Source organism: Doryrhamphus excisus, chromosome 1 (assembly GCF_030265055.1).
Source record: "Doryrhamphus excisus isolate RoL2022-K1 chromosome 1, RoL_Dexc_1.0, whole genome shotgun sequence".
Classification (NCBI taxonomy): Eukaryota; Metazoa; Chordata; class Actinopteri; order Syngnathiformes; family Syngnathidae; genus Doryrhamphus; species Doryrhamphus excisus.
In genome coordinates this window covers 4,458,422-4,478,578 of record NC_080466.1, presented here as the reverse complement: position 1 = coordinate 4,478,578, position 20,157 = coordinate 4,458,422, and the positions used below count along the sequence as shown (strand labels likewise).

The 20,157-nt window shown below is 41.9% G+C and overlaps 2 protein-coding genes across 2 annotated transcripts; one reads left to right on the top strand and one right to left on the bottom strand.

Moving 5' to 3' along the window:
- Positions 1-12,936: 12,936 nt before the first annotated feature.
- tmem186 (transmembrane protein 186) lies at positions 12,937-14,300 on the bottom strand. The gene is made up of 2 exons (XM_058079264.1): positions 14,170-14,300; positions 12,937-14,022 (listed from the first exon to the last, which is right to left on the bottom strand). Exons 1-2 carry the CDS (start codon positions 14,170-14,172, stop codon positions 13,366-13,368), a joined length of 660 nt encoding a protein of 219 aa, XP_057935247.1. The 5' UTR covers positions 14,173-14,300; the 3' UTR covers positions 12,937-13,365.
- Positions 14,301-15,247: 947 nt separating this feature from the next.
- gde1 (glycerophosphodiester phosphodiesterase 1) lies at positions 15,248-19,829 on the top strand. Its single transcript, XM_058085902.1, has 6 exons — positions 15,248-15,574; positions 16,722-16,897; positions 17,150-17,255; positions 17,478-17,570; positions 18,742-18,953; positions 19,022-19,829. The coding sequence occupies exons 1-6, from the start codon at positions 15,317-15,319 to the stop codon at positions 19,167-19,169; spliced, it is 993 nt and encodes a 330-aa protein (XP_057941885.1). The 5' UTR covers positions 15,248-15,316; the 3' UTR covers positions 19,170-19,829.
- The last annotated feature ends 328 nt before the right edge of the window (positions 19,830-20,157 follow it).

Sequence of the window (20,157 nt, the reverse complement as noted above, 5' to 3'; positions counted from 1 at the left end):
GCGCTCAGAGTGGCTCCCACAGGGACATGTTGGCTAATAACAGCACACAATCAGCAAGTGTGTCATTTTTCTCCTATTCGGACGTATAAGAGAGAGAAGAAAGAGAGAGCGTTCCTCCTCCAGATTCTCAGGGTGGCCTGCCTTTAGTGGCAGAATGGCCGGTTCCTGTGTTTGTGCCTGTTCCTGTCTCCCGCTGTCACCCTGAGGCACGTCACCATTGTTTCCGTATAGTAAGCACCGGAGGTCACGGCTGCTCCCTCGTTCGACACGGACAGCGGAGCTGGGTGTGATGAGGGGACGAGGCTCCTACCAGAACAGGTTCCACCTACTGTAAACGGGTGAAGTGGATGCAGTGAGACGGGCTGCAATATCTAAAAGGACACACTTGCAGTGTACACAAATAGACACGGTCCACTTTCACATGCACGTCCACCTTTTGTTGTTCAGAAGGGGGATTCCAAGTTTTCTGGAAAACAGTATACAGGTAGACTCCCGGTCTGCTTACAAGGACACTTTGAACTTTATGGACATTGGGAATGTTGTAAACAACAAAACAATGACAAATATGTTTGATTGCGATCGGTATAAGGGGGGGTGACAACGGGGTGGGAAACTTTTACTGGGGAAGTTTCACATTCAAACAATTGTCAGGCGGCACGGCGGTCGAGTGGTTAGCCCGCAGACCTCACAGCTAATTTGGAGTCGCCAATTAACCTAGCATGTTTTTGGAATGTGGGAGGAAACCAGAGTACCCGGAGAAAACCCACGCATGCACGGGGAGAACATGCAAACTCCACACAGAGATGGCCGAGGGTGGAATTGAACCCTGGTCTCCTAGCTGTGAGGTCTGCGCGCTAACCACTATACTATGTGCATAAGGCACATATAAAGAATGTTTTTAGGTATAATTGGAATTGACCCGAATACATTTAATTTTTGGGCCGCACGGTGGTCGAGTGGTTAGCGCGCAGACCTCACAGCTAGGAGACCAGGGTTCAATTCCACCCTCGGCCATCTCTGTGTGGAGTTTGCATGTTCTCCCCGTGCCTGTGTGGGTTTTCTCCGGGTTCGCCAGTTTCCTCCCACATTCCTAAAACATGCATGAATGTGAGTGTGAATGGTTGTTTGTCTATATGTGCCCTGTGATTGGCTGGCGACCAGTTCAGGGTGTACCCCGCCTCTCGCCCGAAGACAGCTGGGATAGGCTCCAGCATACCCTTGTGACCCTAGTAATGATAAGCGGCATCGAAAATTGACAGATGTATGGATGAACTAATCAAACACCTACTACATTTGTTGTTCAAATTAAGGGTGTAAAATACAGCATCCCAAACTGTATTTGTTTTTACTCTTACCAGGACAAGAAGCATTATGGTGGCAATGGGCTCCAGCTAAGAAATCATCAGCCAGAATGAATGCCACCCTCGAATGGGCCTTTTACCTCTAAATACAGTAAACCTCGGATATATCGGACTCGGATATATCGGAAATTCGCTCACAACGGACAGATAAAAAAGAACCGATTTTTCTGTAATGCATTTCCAATAAAAATTCATTGCATATATCGGATTTTTTATAACGGATTTCGCCTATTTCGGACAAAATCTCCAGTCCCGTTCCAATGCATTTCCATTAAATTTCCCTCGCATATATCGGATGGCCGCATCGTGGCGCTCCGATTCGCCGAATCGTGACAGGCCGCTATACGACGTCATTTGCAGCGTTTGCAGCGTTGCCTGCGCGTCCAGGTACATTGGAAACATAGTCAAGGAAGTGCCTTTTTATAACGGATAAAATCCGATTTACGCATATACCGGATATAAATCCGATATATGCGTAAAACGGACATTTTCCGGTATACGCATATAACGGATTTCGCTTATATCGGACAAAACCAGTGGGAACAATTGAATCCAATATATCCGAGGTTTACTGTAGTCTCACATATTGTATTGTATTCTATTGTATTCATAGAATTGAACTCGGTCCTCTGCACACATACAAATACCAATAATTGTCCATATGTCATATGAGTCCATAGAAAATGAAAGCGTGACAGGCCGTAGTTAAACTAGGGTGTAGTCTGTGTAGTGAAACATTACTTCCCCGCAATTTTGACAGAACTACCAAAATCATATCTGATTCCCCCAAGAATATGTCAGTTGGGGCGAAACTGACACCACACATGTCAATTTAAAAAAAAAAAAACCTTCTTGAACCCTCGACTCAGTGCAGAGAACCATTTTCTTAATAATACTGTCATTTGAAATCATTATACGGTTTGCCTCGTATCGATTTTAAAGTATCCTGGTTCAGGTTCTGGAAAGAAAATCTTAAAAAGGAGTCCGATTACAATATCGCTAATAAACAAAAAGGGAAGTTGCAGCATTTCTCTGACATGTTTTAGTCGTAGGTTTGTGTTTCTTTTACATTTTCATGTAATCTGCAGTGTTTATGTAATTGCAGTATTTTTGCCATTGCATGTGTTTTATGATGTTTGTATGTTTTTAGTTTTGGATCATTTCTATATTGAAGCATTTGTCTGTTGCTTTCTCTGTCATTCACTACATTCATTCATTTTCTACCGCTTTTTCCTCACTAGGGTCGCGGGGGTGCTGGAGCCTATCCCAGCTGTCCTCGGGCAAGAGGCGGGGTACACCCTGGACTGGTCGCCAGCCAATCACAGGGCACATATAGACAAACAACCATTCACACTCACATTCATACCTATGGACAATTTGGAGTTAGCCAATTAACCTAGCATGTTTTCGGAATGTGGTAGGAAACTGGAGTACCCGAAGAAAACCCACACAGAGATGGCCGAGGGTGGAATTGAACTCAGGAATGGGAATGGTTTTATTTGGTTTATATGGTTTTATTATTTATTTGAACATGCATCAGATTCCAATTGAGTGCATCACATAATCAGTTCACAGTTCCACATGTCCAAAAGGAGTAGGAAGATCTGGTACTTTTACAATCGGTAACTGTTACATTTGTTCACTTCCTGCTTTCCATAATACAGTTTTTCATACGTAATACGGTTTTTCATTCATTCATTCATTTTCTACCGCTTTTTCTCACGAGGGTCGCCGGGGGTGCTGGAGCCTATCCCAGCTGTCCTCGGGCAAGAGGCGGGGTACACCCTGGACTGGTCGCCAGCCAATCACAGGGCACATATAGACAAACAACCATTCACACTCACATTCATACCTATGGACAATTTGGAGTCGCCAATTAACCTAGCATGTTTTTGGAATGTGGGAGGAAAAACCGGAGTACCCGGAGAAAACCCACACATGCACGGGGAGAACATGCAAACTCCACACAGAGATGGCCGAGGGTGGAATTGAACCCTAGTCTCCTAGCTGTGAGGTCTGCGCGCTAACCACTAGACCGCTGTGCCGCCTCATTCACTATATGAATATGAAAAATAACATTATTGTTATTATTATTATTGTGTTGGTTAGATGATTTAATATAAATGTAAGATAAATGCGGTTTGTTAAAATAATAACTAATTGTTATGCAAAACGTTGTCCGCAGCCACGGTTCAATGCTCATTATCACAAGTCAGCGCTCCTTCTATTTTAATGCTATGTATTGTATTAGCTCATGAACTATATTTTGCACAATGGGGCCTGCTGATAATAGCATAATGGAGCTATAAACCTGAAAATTGATGTCCAACAAAACGCTGACTTCCCCTCCTGCTCATTGTGTTGTTTTAATGCCGAGGACTGGAGGCCTGCAGCACAACAATACGTGAGCAGATTACAATCGCTCAGCACCCATGGAGTACCCACCACCACCTCAAACCACCCACACCACCCTCATGTTGCCTGCCTCTTATGTTGCAGTAATGTTGCAACATTGTTCAGTATTGATGAGCTCGGCCTTGAGGAAATCCTCTGCAGCTCCACAACGGAGACCGTCAGTCTGACCTGATGAGAGCCGCCAAGCTAAACAAGACCTATCAGCCATATAAATCACGCCCGTACACACATGACACCTCCCTGATGAGGAACATGGTTGTTGTGACCTAGGAGCATGTAGGGCTATAAAACTACTAGCGTTGGGAACACGTAGAGAACCACAATGTTCCTCCCGGCATCCTGTATTAGCCCCGTCAGGCTGCGGTGGAACAGCTTTCTTTCTGCAGGAACCCCCCACTGAGTGAGGCTTTGCTTTCAAAGAATCCAAAACGCAAAGCAGGGCCCATTAGGCTTTTCTCTTCGGGTCCGGGGTGAGAACTTGTCTTCAATGCTGTATAGTAAAGATTTAGTGCACTGAGAGCAGCTCAAAGGGGTTTGAGTGTTGTACAATTAAAAACTAATCCATGAACTTTGCCCACCTAACACAAAGACACAAACAATATCATTTGGAGGAACCTCTAAATTCCATCCACCCATTTTCTACTGTCACCGGTGAGCTGGAGCCTATCCCAGAAGCAGGGTATTAGTCGCCAGTTAATCATAAGGCACATTCATTCATTCATTCATTTTCTACCGCTTTTTCCTCACGAGGGTCGCAGGGGTTGCTGGAGCCCGGAGAAAACCCACGCATGCACGGGGAGAACATGCAAACTCCACACAGAGATGGACGAGGGTGGAATTGAACCCTGGTCTCCTAGCTGTGAGGTCTGCGCGCTAAACACAAGACCGCCGTGCATAAGGCACATATAAAGAATGTTTTTAGGTATAATTGGAATTGACCCGAATACATTTCATTTTTGGGCGGCACGGCGTTCAAGTGGTTAGCGTGCAGACCTCACAGCTAGGAGACCAGGGTTCAATTCCCCCCTCGTTTGCATGTTCTCCCCGTGCATGCGTGGGTTTTCTACGGGTACTCCGGTTTCCTCCCACATTCCAAAAACATGCTAGGTTAATTGGTGACTCCAAATTGTCCATAGGTATGAATGTGAGTGTGAATGGTTGTTTGTCTATATGTGCCCTGTGATTGGCTGGCCACCAGTCCAGGGTGTACCCCGCCTCTCGCCCGAAGACAGCTGGGATAAGCTCCAGCACCCTCCGCGACCCTCGTGAGGAGAAAACGGTAGAAAAAGAATGAGTGAATGAATATTTAATTTTTTTGTCATCAAAAAAAAGTGTGAAGATGGGTCGTCATGGGTCACGAGTTCCAGCTTTTCTTTCTGTCACTCATGTCTCATCTCGGTTCATGAGATGACATGAGACGAAACAGACACCCATGCACAAGGCAAAATTATTGAGTTTATTTTAATTCATTGTTTTGATTAATTAATTTCTTTATTATCTTCCCGGGCTGAGTGCCGACAACACAATTTTTTCCTTAACAAGGAATCTTGTTACCTTTTAATCTCATGAGATCTGGTGACATGAGATCCCATCACACCCACAGACATGCTCGCAAAAGTGAATCGAATGTTGGTCAGAATAATGGCGATCAATGAAGCAGAGTCATCAAACAACCGTTGAGCATCTAAGAAATGGAAAACGTTTTTTTCCCAAAAATTTCCCGCCAGAAAAATACAAGGTTTACCACTTACTGAACTGTACAACCGCTCAGTGATCAGGAAGACCGGGTCCGGAAAAACACATATTAAAAAAAAAATTCCATCTGCTATAACCATCCTGAATACCATGTAATAGAATATTTTACTCTTCAACATGAACTAATCACCTGTCTTAATTCTTTGTTTTTATCCTGTTTTTAGTCTAAAATGTGTCGATCAAAGATGCTGAAAAGTTCTTGCTGTCAATGAAAACTTCCATATACCAGCAAAAGTCTTCATTACTTTTTTAAATCATTATTTAAATTATTTATTTTTATTTATTTTTATTTATATTTAAGGTTTTATGTCAGCAGTTTGATCCTAAAATGGATGAACTATTTTCTATGGGAAAAATGTATTGTAAAAGTGAACCACATTGGAGGTGGACCAGCATCCCCAAATAGTTCCTATTTGACCTCAAAGGTTCTACTGTAAATAACCTTAAAAGGACAAGGGAATCTGAGATTTTATTAGTGTCATCTGGGAAAACCAAATGGGGAGATGGCTTCAGCTCTGTCCATATTTAATCATTCTTGAAAATAAATCATTTGAAAGGCTTTCTCTTTTGACTCCAAAAGAGACATTTGTGTTGTGTGTTTTAGGAAAAAGAATGAAGGAAAAAGGTTTGGTAGCGCTTCAAAGGCGGGAATACTTGGACTCGGAGAAGCAAACCAAGAGATGTTTGACCCGATGGTCACACAATGGATGTTGTGATGCGTAGAGTCCATTGTCTATTGTCAGATTCTCCCAGCCTCACCCTGTGTTACCCCACAACATGCCCCCTCGACTATTAGTGGAAAAAACAACGACTGAACAAGTGAATCCTGAACCCTTTTTTGTTTTTAAACACATCCCAATAGAGAGTGCTTTGTCTGGCGCGGGCCCAGGTTTCCATAGCAGTGGGACTGCCTAAAACAATTACTGAACAGAGGAAACATGAAACAAGTCCAGCAACACGGCCTCTTCTCCTTATATTCAATCCTTTTTCATTTCACTCAATAAAGGAATGTTTCACTTGCAAGTGTAAGCAGCGTGGGTGGTGGTGGACTTACTGAGGCAACCAATGCAACGTTTCAATATGTCCCAATGTCCTCACTGTTATCGCTTACAAAATAGGATTTCTCTTCAACAAGGGTAATGATCAGGCTTCAGGTTTACCTCCGCTCCATGTGGTTCAGATTTGCTAGGAGACATATAGTGGACTGGAGATATGGAGGGGATCAGGGATTGTTTGTGGTGAAGAAGAAAAAAATCCTCCACTGTAGAACTTGTAGAACACTGTAGAAAACGTTTCAGGTTAAAGTTTCACTGACAGCACCACAATAATTAAATCAATTCAATGAGGAAGGAAGGAAGGAAGGAAGGAAGGAATGAAGGAATGAAGGAATGAAGGAATGAAGGAAGGAATGAAGGAATGAAGGAATGAAGGAATGAAGGAATGAAGGAAGGAAGGAAGGAAGGAAGGAAGGAAGGAAGGAAGGAAGGAAGGAAGGAAGGAAGGAAGGAAGGGATTATACAAATACTAATAATGTGGAAGGAAGGAAGGAAGGAAGGAAGGAAGGATGGATTTTACAAATAATAATAATAACAATGTGGAAGGAAGGAAGAAAGAAAGGAAGGAAGGAAGGAAGGATGGATTTTACAAATAGTAATAATAACAATGTGGAAGGAAGAAAGGAAGGAAGGAAGGAAGGAAGGAAGGAAGGAAGGAAGGAAGGAAGGAAGGAAGGAAGGAAGGAAGGAAGGAAGGAAGGAAGGAAGGAAGGAAGGAAGGAAGGAAGGAAGGAAGGAAGGAAGGAAGGATGGATTATACAAATAATAATAATAACAATGTGGAAGGAAGGAATGAAGGAAGGAAGGAAGGATTATACAAATAATAATAATAATGTGGAAGGAAGGAAGGAAGGAAGGAAGGAAGGAAGGAAGGAAGGAAGGAAGGAAGGAAGGAAGGAAGGAAGGAAGGAAGGAAGGAAGGAAGGAAGGAAGGAAGGATTATATAAATAATAATAATAACAATGTGGAAGAAAGGAAGGAAGGAAGGAAGGAAGGAAGGAAGGATAGATGGATTATACAAATAATAATAAAAACAATGTGGTAGGAAGGAAGGGAGGAAGGAAGGATTATACAAATAATAATAATAACAATGTGGAAGGAAGGAAGAAAGGAAGGAAGGAAGGAAGGATGGATGGATTATACAAATAATAATAACAACAATGTGGAAGGAAGGAAGGATGGATGGATTATACAAATAATAATAATAATAATGTGGAGAATAAATAGATGACATCAAATATGAACAATGTACAGCGTAAACAGTAAATTGCACAAATAATTGAAATAATTTAGAATAAATAATAATAATTTAAAGTTTTGCATGTGCGTGTGGGCAGGTAGAGGGGCTTATTTGGCATTGAGCAATCCGATGGCCAGGAGGAAGTAGCTGTCTCTAAACCTGGTCCCAGAGCCTTCTCCCAGACGCCTACCAATATATTCACTATCTCTCCTCTGGACATGTCCAAACCATCTCAGTCTGGCCTTTCTGACTCTGATGTACGCCTTCCTGATCCTATCCATCCTGGTCACTCCCAATGAGAAGTTCAGCATCCTCATCTCTGCTACCTCCAGTTCTGCTTCCTGTCTTTTCCTCAGTGGCACTGTCTCTAGACCAAACATGGCTGGTCTCACCGCAGTATTGCATGTCCTCGGGTATTGTAAATGTCAAGTAAAATCGCCGAGTCACTGCATGCTGTCATTAGTCGCCCTCCATCCCAGCCTCCCATCCACCTGCACTTCATAACGACGCTATTGCAACACACTTAGAAAGCAAACTGCGATCAAATCGCATGCCTGCCTCATGTGTCCACTTTCCTCTCTTTGTTAGCCCACAGCCTCGCGCACACACGGAGCTCTGGGCCGTTTCCTGCCAGGAATCCTAAGTGTGTTTCTAATTATAAAGCCAGCCCGAGGTTAAGCACACTCTCTGCAGGCCACCATAGCCACCGGGATTTATGGCACCAAGTTCCAAACTCCCGGCAGCCATGCAAAGCTGCTCGCTTTCTAAGGGTCGTAAATCAGACAAGTATGACTGTTAGCGTCGTGTCTGGTGCAAACTGAGTCGTATTAAGCTTGAGAGAGAACAAATCTACTTGACTTCAACTAAAATGTTTATTTATCCTCTGTAATTCATCTTCTCCGTAATAAAAGTTAAGCCTGTGGTCCACAGAAAGGATCAAACATAAAAAGGAGTTTAAAAATATACCTCGAGCAAAACGCAAAATGCTGCTGTCGTCTAATGGAAAAACAACATCCTTTATTTATGCCGTTAGTCATGCCATTTGTACTACCAGCATGTAACACGCACCATAAAACACATAAAACACAAGACCTAGGAATAAAATGTGGTGCATACAGCATGAGCTTGATGCTAATTTGGGAAAATACATTAGTCGCCATCTAACCATATATGAAGTAACATTAAAGTGGACCTAGTATAGTTTTTACACTTTTCTGACCTTTAAATGTAGTTAGAATGTTGTAATCTCGTGTTATAAACGGTGCCTAAGTTTCAGATAATGAGGTTTGCGCATTTGGAAGTGAGTGGGTGGAATAAATTAAAACTGACCTTTTTGGCAGGAAGCACAAATCAAAGGGAATACGGGTGAATAGGTGCAGATTCTGGAAGAACTAGAATGCTTTCCGGTTCGGTTGTTCTATAGTTGTTCTATAGTTCTATAGGAGACCACAATGCAATACAAAGGATCGAAAAATGCCGCATTATTGGTCCCCTTTAAAAACAGCAAGATCACATTTAAATGTATCCCTATAGCAATAGAACGATGTAATTAGGTTAATTTGATTCATACACTCTAAAAAAGTAATTCAGAGTATCTGTTGACACCACTTGATTTAATACATAAATGCAATGTAAAAAATGTAATTAACTGATTTAGATAAACTTTCTAAGTTGCTAACTTTATTTTTTGAGTTATGTTCAAATAATAATGTTCAAATAATAATTACATGAACTTAACTTAGCATGTCATATACGCTCAAAATTTATATATATATATATATATACATATATATATACATATACATATATATATATATATATACATATATATATATATATATAGTTACTGCTACTTAAAAAGTTGTGTGCATTGTTATTATAATTAAGTAGACAACAAATTAAACTACTTTGAATAAAATGATTAAGTCAGTTCACTTGACATATTTTTTTTTAGTTACAAACTTAAAAACTTGTCCCTATGACAACAATTATTCAGTAAGCATTACTTAAAATGAGCTTTGAGTGAATAGGAAAAGCTAATTCGTGCAATAGAATTTCAAATGAAGTTGTCATAACTAAGAAAGACGAATGGAAACTGTTGTGTTGATTTTTTTTTGTTGAGGCTAAACATTTATTTTTTGAGTGTCTATGATATGATGACAACCAATTTCCACATGAGCCCCCTGCTATTGCATATAAAAGGAACAACAATGCATTTCAATTATTACAGGGTGACACATCGGACTATTGAAAATAAGAGGAAAAGGCTCCGCAGACAGGAAGGTTCTCAACGGTGAGGTAAGGAATGAAAAAGTACGACAAAAACAATGTGGAATGTGAGTTATAACAAAGCAAGGGAACCACAAACTCTCCTGATAAGACGTGGAAATTGTTAGGATGTGGACCCGACCCCATGACTGTACACTCCATCATAAGCCGCATCATAGCCTCACTGATGCATTTATGGGCAGTGAGCTAAACACGATGGCATCTTGCAATGCCTTTCTTGGGAAAACACAAACAGCCAGGCGTACACACAGTGTCTTGCTATATATTGTTGATGACTAGAGCGTGAAAGAAAAGCAGCTCCCCGTGTTCATAAACACAGGAAATGGGACGCTACATCACCTGTGCGGCTATGGGGGTCGAGTTCAATACAATATTGTTGATCAAAGGAAGTTTGCCTCAGTTATTAACAATGACAAAAACAAACAGAGGTGGGTCCGTAGTTGGGGCTTTTAGGAGCAAGACAGCAACAAGGAGCAGTGGGGCTTTCCTGTATTAGAACATGGCGCTCCATGGGCCCTTAGAGACGTGAAAAAAAAAAAAATACACTAAGAGCTGCCAGAGTCCATTTCAATACACAGGGTTTGGCAAGGGGAAAAATGAATCCAGGATCTTTCTTTGTTCTTGTTTAAAAGTGTTCTTAGAGCCAATAGGTGAACTTGACGCTCCGCAACATGTTGGAGTGGGACTGCAACAACACAATGACTGTCTGTTTAATCCCGGTCCAGGAGTGGATGTATAATTAACACAACAGTACAGAACAAACCGGAAGGAGTGTAGAGAAATAGTGGTGAATACATTCGTGGCATCAAGATAGAGTTACATCACTGATATATCGCAGTGACACGATTTACTGAGACAACGCTATGTTAAAGCGTTGAAAATACATTATGCGGCCTCTACTGGCATCTAGTGGCCGGATTGATGTATTACAGCTGATTTAGAATCCTCTTATTTTCATTCATTTTCTACCGTTTTTTCCTCACGAGGAGGGGTGCTGGAGCCTATTCCAGCTGTCTCTGGGCGAGAGGTGGGGTACACCCTGGACTGGTGGCCAGCCAATCACAGGGCACATATAGACAAACAACCATTCACACTCACATTCATACCTATGGATAATTTGGAGTGGCCAATTAACCTAGCATGTTTTTGGAATGTGTGAGGAAACCGGAGTACCCGGAGAAAACCCACGCATGCACGGGGAGAACATGCAAACTCCACACAGAGATGGCCGAGCGTGGAATTGAACCCTGGTCTCCTAGCTGTGAGGTCTGCGCGCTAACCAATGCGCAAAACTATGTTGCAAATTGGGACATATTGCAGAATGTGAATGGTTGTTTTTTTCTTTATATGTGTCTTATGCACGGCGGTCTAGTGGTTAGTGCGCAGCCCTCACAGCTAGGAGACCAGGGTTCAATTCCATCCTCGGCCTATGGACAATTTGGAGTCTAGCATGGTTTTGGAATGTGGGAGGAGAACGCATGCACGGGGAGAACATGCTAACTCCACACAACGATGGCCGAGGGTGGAATTGAACCCTAGCTGTGAGGTCGGCGCGCTAACCACTCGACCGCCGTGCCGCCCCTATCTTATTTTGTAAAACAGAAACAATAAATGACATCTGAAACTGCAGAGTAAATTTAGAATAGCTTTGTAATGGTGTCTGAATGACACCCATGTTAGTCATTGTCAGAGCCTCCAATGAACCCATGCATAGCTGAATTCCTTGATCATTTGCATGGTTCAAAGAAAGTGATGTCAGTGATTAAGCACTCCAACGCCAAACCAACAGGTTTTTTTTTTAGGTCAGAGGAACATAATGGTATAGTGTACCATTGTAATAATGGTAATAATGTTACAGTGTACAGTATGTGCTGTTCCACCTCTTGAATTATTAGATCAAGGTTGTGTTTGCCCATTTCATCCTGTACCGGTTTGAACCTCTCTGGTAAATAAAATAATGACAGTACTGATACAGTACATATCAGCAGCTACTCAAAGAAAATAAGAAGCAATCAAAGTAATAGTAATGTGTTAAAATCATGTACTTTTGCTGTGGTGCTGCTTCTGAAATTACCCACAAAGGGATTTTTTTGACCAAGTGAAGTTATGGGTTTGATTCTCTGGTTGGCATATCTGTGCGGAGTTTGCATGTTTCCCTGTGGGTGCATGGGTTTTCCGGTTTCCTCACACATTCCAAAAACATGCTAGGTTAATAGGCGACTCCAAATTTGTATAATAAATAGGTATGAATGTGAGTGTGAATGGTTGTTTGTCTATATGTGCCCTGTAATTGGCTGGCAACCAGTCCAGGGTGTACCCCGCCTCCCGCCTGAAGACAGCTGGGATAGGCTCCAGCATACCTGCGACCCGAGTGAAGATAAGCGGTATAGAATTTGACATTTTATTATCGTATACATATTTTGTCAATGAAACATTTCGCACTAGTGCTACATGACAATGCTACAAAAAAGTTTAGTGTTTCACTATAACTGAATCTGAATAACTGAATACTAGTACTGACGCACTGTGTCACTAAGCCAGAAAAATAGTTCTTCGGTGTTAGCTCCTACGATCACAGTGTTGCTGTAGCTTGGTTAATATGCAAGTTATGTTATGTAAATGGAGCATTCTTTGGCGTTTGTTTAATAGGGCTTTACAGGCGCAATAGGTGCTTCCCATTATGTGCATTGTTAGCCGCCTCGTGCTAGCTGCTTTTTTTTGAACTGCTGCATTTGTCTCATAGGGATCGTGGATGACAGGCAAAGTTTTCCTTTAAATACCTTATTTTCTCTGATTATGTCGACTTTTGGGGGGTAATACAAGTGTAAATGTGACTCAAGTTCATTTCAAGAAAGTTCTAATAATGTTAAAACTCATATTGAGAAGGTCGTACACATCTCACAGTCAGCTCTGGAACAAAATAACTGCAATAAGTGAAGGATTACTGTAGATTTCTACCAACACTTTCTATCTGCAGAGCACAGCGCTCCTGGTGTAAATCACTTATCAATACATCATCAATAGTGGCTTTACAAGAACAACTTTATTTTGCTCTCCAAACATAATAACAGCATCTATAATGTTGTTTTTCATCCATGTATTCATCAATATGGTTGAGTGCAAATACAATTTTAGACAATATTATATGAAAACGCCAAATCTCATCAATCATATCATATACTGTACGTGAAACACTTGGTTATAAGACCAAATACATCAATAGTTGAAACGTACCAATAAGCTAACAGTATCACCTTAAACTTCCAAATACCTTCTCAAATTGTTGTTTGTCCACCACCTGTCCAAAATGCGTGGAGAAATACAAAGTCTTAGGAGTGCTGTATCGCTTCAGTTTTAGTATGCGCTCATTGAAAGAGTCCCCAGTGTCCCCGACAGTCATGACATCTGACACGGGCATGTAAATGTCATGACGCCCACCCCAGAAAGTCAAGTGGGACACTTTGAGAGTGTTTTTTGTGGAATCCAGGTACATCATGCCCACCACCCTTTGGAAGAAGTAACTGGCCGTGTACAACATGACGCCGGCGAATAAAGCTACTCCTGTTGAGTAACTGACAAGAAATATAGGGGCTTCTCCCATGAGGTACATAATGTATACCGGGGGCAGGATAACAACAGTGATGCCGGTTTGGAGTAATTTTAGCCTGGAGACAGCTCGGAGGAGCCTCATGTGAGGGAATTTGTAAAAGATGTCAAATTTCTGTGTGGATAAATCCGAGTACCTCTTGTGAGCTGTGATTTGGGGATTAAGGAACGCATGGCATCCATGGTGGAGAGGTAAGAGCCTGGATGAACCCGAAGACAACTGTCCACCTGTGAGCTGGCATGATCCTCTTATGTGGGACAGGATGTGGGATCTTAACCTTCCGGTTAACGCGGAACGGATCTGAATGGAAGCAAACAAAACAAAGTGATACTGACGTTCGGGTTTCATTGTGACACCTTTCCATATTAAACACACATAGTGTGATATGAGAATATTACGAAGAAAGTGCATTACAGAAATATATATATACATGTATAAGTCTCTCACCATCCCCAGGAACACAATATACTGAAGTCGAATTAATAGGTCGTAATGTTCTTTGGTTCTTTTAAGAACGAACCCACAGATGTCAGGACGAAGCCGGAAATCTCCCCACGAGCTCCCTTGTGTCACACACAGAAAACCCGGAAGTGTTCATCCTCTTCCCGCTGCATTGAAGAAACCAATGCAAAGGCTACTACCGCCATCTACTGGTTGGAAGCATTAAATGTTTTTAGAGGTCACAATTTGCTGGTCTGACATGACGTAAGTCCTCACCTGTGTAGTTTATACAGTATTAATTATTAACATTAGTGGGTCTTATCGGTGGCCCGTTCTGGTGCGAAGTAATTGAGAAAAAATGCAACAAAACAATAGGACAACTGCTCCACTGCTGCGCACTTTATTCCATCCCTTCTTCCATTGTCTAAAACGCTTGCTGGAGCCTATAGAAGCTGACTTTGGGTCTCACCAATCACATAAACAACCATTCACACTCACATTCATACCTATGGACAATTTATCCAATTAACCTAAAATGCATATTTTTGGGATGTGACTGTGAGGCCTCTGTTAGAAGAGCCTATTTCACAGCTATTTATTTAATTTCCACCACTGTCTTCATAACAGTGCGCCCACTGGTATGTTTGTATGTATGTTTGCACATGTCTGACTGTCTGTTCATGACCTCAAACTGAAGCAAACTTGGGTTCTGCAGCAGGACAATGACCCAAAACACACTGGTACGTCCACTCTGAATTGTAGAAGAAAAATAAAATGAAGATTTTGGAGTAGCCTACTCAAATTAATGACCTGAAGACTATTGAGATAATGTGGCATAATCTTGTGCTGAATTACAACAATCCTGCAAAGATGAGTGAGCCAAAATTCATCCACAGCGCTGGAAAAAACAAAAGATTAGAGACATTAAAGACAAAGATTGTGGAAGAATAGGGAATGGAGTTTCTTTTTTTCCTCAAATGTGTTTTTATGTTGTAGACTGTGATTCCACTGTAAGAGATATATTATATAATACCAGTAGGTGGCGCCATACACCTCTAAGACATGGTTGTAGTCCGCCAATAAACCAAGAAGAAGCCAGGGCTCATTCGCCCATTCTCACGTAATCGGACCGTTTGGATCGGGGGGGAACGACATGCTGCAGCTTGGCGATGAAGTTTCGCTCTACACCGTCGTCTTCGTGGTGGTTCTGCTGGCCACCCGTAGTCCGGTGTGGTCCAGCGTCTTGACGGGCTTCCTCTATCTCTTCATAGCCATGTTCCGCTTCCCGCAGCTTCCGGCTAGCCGAGCCCGCCAAGTGCTTCACCCGGCTGGGTCTGGCAAGGTGTCCGTGGTAGCGCACCGGGGCGGCGGACACGACGCGCCGGAGAACACTATCGCAGCCATCCGACAGGTGAGATAGGACGTTGTGTAACACAGAACTGTAGTCATTTATTCTCTTTAAAATATACACTACATTTGACATTGCCTCTGATTGGGTTGAATACAAGCCAGATATTAGCTATGACATGTATAAACATGTCATAGCAGTGTTGCTAGGTCTTGTGAGAGAAACAAGCTACTACCTCTCTGAAAACAAGACCATAACAGGGAATAATATAACTTTATAAACTTAATATAAAATAACCTTTGCATGAATTCGGTTAAAAACTTTATAAAAACGTACACGTTTTAACATACGTATGATATGAAATTGGAAACTATCCAACCATTCTCATTGACAACAATAAATTCATAAAATACTAAAAACTGAACTTAAATGTTAATGTGTCCATATCATTTATACGCATTTGGAATTATTTTATGCGTGTAAAACTATAAAATTTTGTTTTGTGTTTACATTTTTGACTCTACAGCAGATGACATCAAAGACTAGCAAAGTAGCTAAGGATGCTAACAAGGACTTTTGTGATAAACACATAAAGAAAACAGCTGCACTCACGCAGCATATTAACATGGAAATGTACGCAAACAGAGGTAACATTTTAGTGTACATTTTCAACAGTAACCTATAGCTGATCGGGGGCTTACGCTAACTGAGGTTCCACTGTATTGGGTGTCATAGAACGGGAACATTGTTGCTTGTCGTAATGTTGGGAAATAGGAAAGTAAATCTTCCAATGTTCAACCTTAAAGTGATACAGTCAAACATAAATTAAAAAAAAACAACAAAAGGCTCACAACAATGAATGTGAGCGTGAATAGTTGTTTGTCTCTATGTAGCCTGCGATTGGCTGGCTCGCTCTCGCATTAAGTCAGCTGGTATAGGCTCCAGCATGCCGCTGTGACCCTAATGAGGATAAGCGGTATAGAAAATGGATGTGTGTATGTTTCCGGTTTGTATGCAATGACAGTAATAGATTTGGGACAGCACTACACTGTCAAAATTAGCACACTCAAGAACTATGAATGCAGTGTACAAATACGGTGAAGTGTACTGATGGATCTCTGAATGTCATGATATTTTTTGAGGGGTATGACTTACACAAGTGACGTTTTGTGCTCAAGTCCTGTTCACTGTTGTATATGTCCTGTACTAGGCAAGCAAGAATGGGGCCACGGGAGTAGAACTGGACCTGGAGTTCTCTGCAGACGGAGTTCCAATCCTGATGCATGACGAGAGTGTGGATCGAACCACAAATGGATCAGGACCCCTCAGCCAAATAAGATTTGCTGACTTGGGGAAGCTGGATGCAGCTGCCAAACACCGACTCAGGTAGAATTACGTCTTTTTTGCATCCCTTCCTAGTGTTTCATATATATTTATACTTCAAACTCGGTGAGAGACCACTGTGTTCTTTTTGTATGTCACAAAATGGCGATGCACAAACAGGCTGAAATTGACGTCAGGTCATGTTTTTTACGTAAAAAGCAAAACATGCTTTGAAAGTGGAAGCTATGAAAATGATTTATATGGCGTGAGAGCACCAAGCCTCCTGACTAATATATTTGTTTTTTTTTTTTTTAGGGACAGGTTTGCTGGGGAGAAGATCCCCACACTGGAGCAGGCTGTGGAAGAATGCCTCAAACTACAGCTCACCATATACTTTGACGTGAAAGGCCATCCAGATGAGGTGCAGTCAACAAAAGTGATTTTAACTACAATAGACACAGATTTTTGTCACATATTTAGTGCAGTTTAGCTTGTTGTTTTTGACTCAGCACATTTTTGTCAGTAAGGAATGCAAAGCAGCAAATGGTTGTTTTTTCCAGATTGTAACATTCTTGAGTTCCAGAGTGTTTGTATAGGACTGACCTATAATAACCATGCGCCTGCGTGTCCCATTGCTTTCCAGGCAGCTGCAGCTCTGTCAGCTTTGCATAAGAAGCACCCAGCCCTGTACAACAGCAGCATCGTCTGCTCCTTCGAGCCCAAGGTCATCTACAAGGTGAAGAGGGCCTGGGAGCGTGAATCTACCTGTGTGGGAATCAAGGGAGCTTAGCTTCACTAAGAATCACACGTTAAGCCTACAGGACAAGTAACAAGTAGTGTCAGTTTTACAAAAACAACAGAGTCAACTACTACGCCTTTGATATGTTCACATTTGTTCACAAATTCCCACCCTGGCACTTGGGCTGTCTTAGGCTGCCACTAATTTTATTGCTTTGTTGAAATGCACTTTTATACAGGGTTACACTTAGAATTTACTAAACGTAGAGGGGTGGCACATGGACCAAGCAAGAACCCATAGCATTTTGGTGAATGTCTGGACCACAAGAGGAATGTTTGAGTCATTGTGGCATCAAACGAGCATTCCGCTCTTCAGAATTAAGAGCGGAATGTTTTCAGTTTTGTGAACAATTCAGCCTTGGTGGATGTCTGGGCTCTACATTCTATTATATGCGGTCATTAACGTATTGTTAATGCTATAGCGAAAGCGTCAAGGAGATCCTACAATATCATGACATGTCTATATTAGCTTTTCGACGTGAGGAATACAGCTAAAATGTTAACTAACAGTTGCTAACAGTTAGCATGCTAGCACCAAGAGTCTCCTACATCATACCATGTATAAGTAGGCCTTAAAACAGGAGTAAAATAGCCAAAATTCCGAAGTGCTAACAGTTAGCATGGTGGCACCTAGCAAGATAGCATTAAGTGGCAAAGTGCCATGGCAGTTCCATATTGTCCATACATTATGCCATGTGTATATTTTCGTTTAAATGTGCATAAAAAAGTAAAAATGCTAACAGTTAGCATGGTAGCATCTAGCAAGAAAGCACCAAGTCTAAAAAGTGTTAAGGCAGTCCCATAGTGTCCCTACATCATGCCATGTGTGTATTTGCTTTTAGACATGAATAAATTTGCTAAAATGCTAACGGTTATCATGCTAGCACCTAGCAAGAGAGCCTCAAGGACCAAAAGTTCCAAGGTTGTCCTATAACCTCCCTGCATCAGCCTTTTTTTCAGCCTCCTAGAGAGCCTAGCTTAAACGACTTGGCATATTTTGGCCTACATTGAATTGGTTTTAGTGTGTTTAAACAGTTTGGACAACTTGGACTTCAGGCAATGCCTTTTATCTCACTAAAATGTTGCCATTCTTCTTCTGTCTATTTCAGATGAGGCAGACTGACCCACAAGTAGTCACTGCGTTGACCCATAGGCCATGGAGCCTGAGTCGCTTCGGCGATGGCTCCGCGCGTTACTCCTCACTATGGAAACACCACTGGCTGACATTAATGGATATCGTGCTGGATTGGGCGCACCATCACGTGCTGTGGAGGCTCTGTGGCATTTCGGCCTTCCTGGTGCAGAAGAACTTTGTCTCACCGTGAGTTTGTACAGCTCAATCTATATATGCTCTCATCCTAGCCCTAATCTTGAGTGTCACGTCTGCAGGGACTATGTGCAATACTGGAGCCAAAGAGGTGTGGAGGTGGTCGCCTGGACGGTAAACACAGGAGTGGAGAAGCAACACTACCAAGAGTTGCTGAAAGTCAGCTACATCACGGACAGTCTTGTGGAGGACTGTGAACCTCACTACTGACACTCCAACACCCACTGGGGCCATTCTTTTAGTATGCACAACATGGCTTTGTGCTTGTATTATAAACATGTGATGATAGCCGGGGATACACTACCTCCCATTTGGCCAGCAGCATTAAATGAAGGCAAATATCTACAATGAAACCTCAATTCGATACTTAGCTTTGATGTTTAGAATTTCGATTTGAATAGAACTCTTCGTATACTCACTAAAGACGACTTGAAATGTATTTTCAACTACCTGAATGTTGCCTCAGCCTCACGGTCTATTGACGAACCACTTGTAGTGTGTTTGTACAAGATGACCTCTTGAGAGCATTTGCAAAATAAATGGACGTACAACCCAAACACCCTTCTGACATAACACTCAGACTACTGCTCTTGGCTCGTGGCCTCAGGTGAGTGACCCACATAGTAGAGTTCATTGTGGTGGATCTCACTCTGGATAAGCCTGTCTGAGCCGCTTCTTGACCAGGCTACACTTTAGCGTCAGTGCAAAGATTGACGACCCACAGATGACCCTTGTTTCCTCCGGTTAATCTGGAAATAACCTACTGTATGTTTATACATTATGTGTATATGCTGTATAAATTGTGTAAAACAAATGTCTGCATGTTGATAAATAAATGTTATAATATACTTGTATGTGCCGTCATAACCAGTCTTTTATTAAAATTGTATATAGGATGTGACTTTGGAGGTTATTAGTTTCCAAACCACAGCACTTTTAATTCAATTTAAATAATCTTGAGTCTAAGGCTGTTAGTTTAATAGGTGAAAGGTAAGTTCCCACCCCGCCCCCTTAAAAAAAAGAAGAGTCTGAGGGGCGTGAAGTGATGTCACAGAGGGGGGTTGCCCAGCCGACTCCTACACCGGAAATTGACTTTTCACTCCAAAATAAAAGTCAATTATGAGCATCATTTTAACACTTTCTCTCGGATAAAAGAACAAGACGGACTGTAAATGAAGCCCCCGCATCCCATAAACGT

Excerpts from the sequence above, each read along its gene's own strand:
- gde1 (XM_058085902.1), top strand. The coding sequence starts at position 15,317 with ATGCTGCAGCTTGGCGATGAAGTTTCGCTCTACACCGTCGTCTTCGTG. Across the intron at positions 15,575-16,721 it reads CTATCGCAGCCATCCGACAG|GCAAGCAAGAATGGGGCCAC; the intron begins GTGAGATAGGAC and ends GTCCTGTACTAG. Across the intron at positions 16,898-17,149 it reads GCTGCCAAACACCGACTCAG|GGACAGGTTTGCTGGGGAGA; the intron begins GTAGAATTACGT and ends TTTTTTTTTTAG.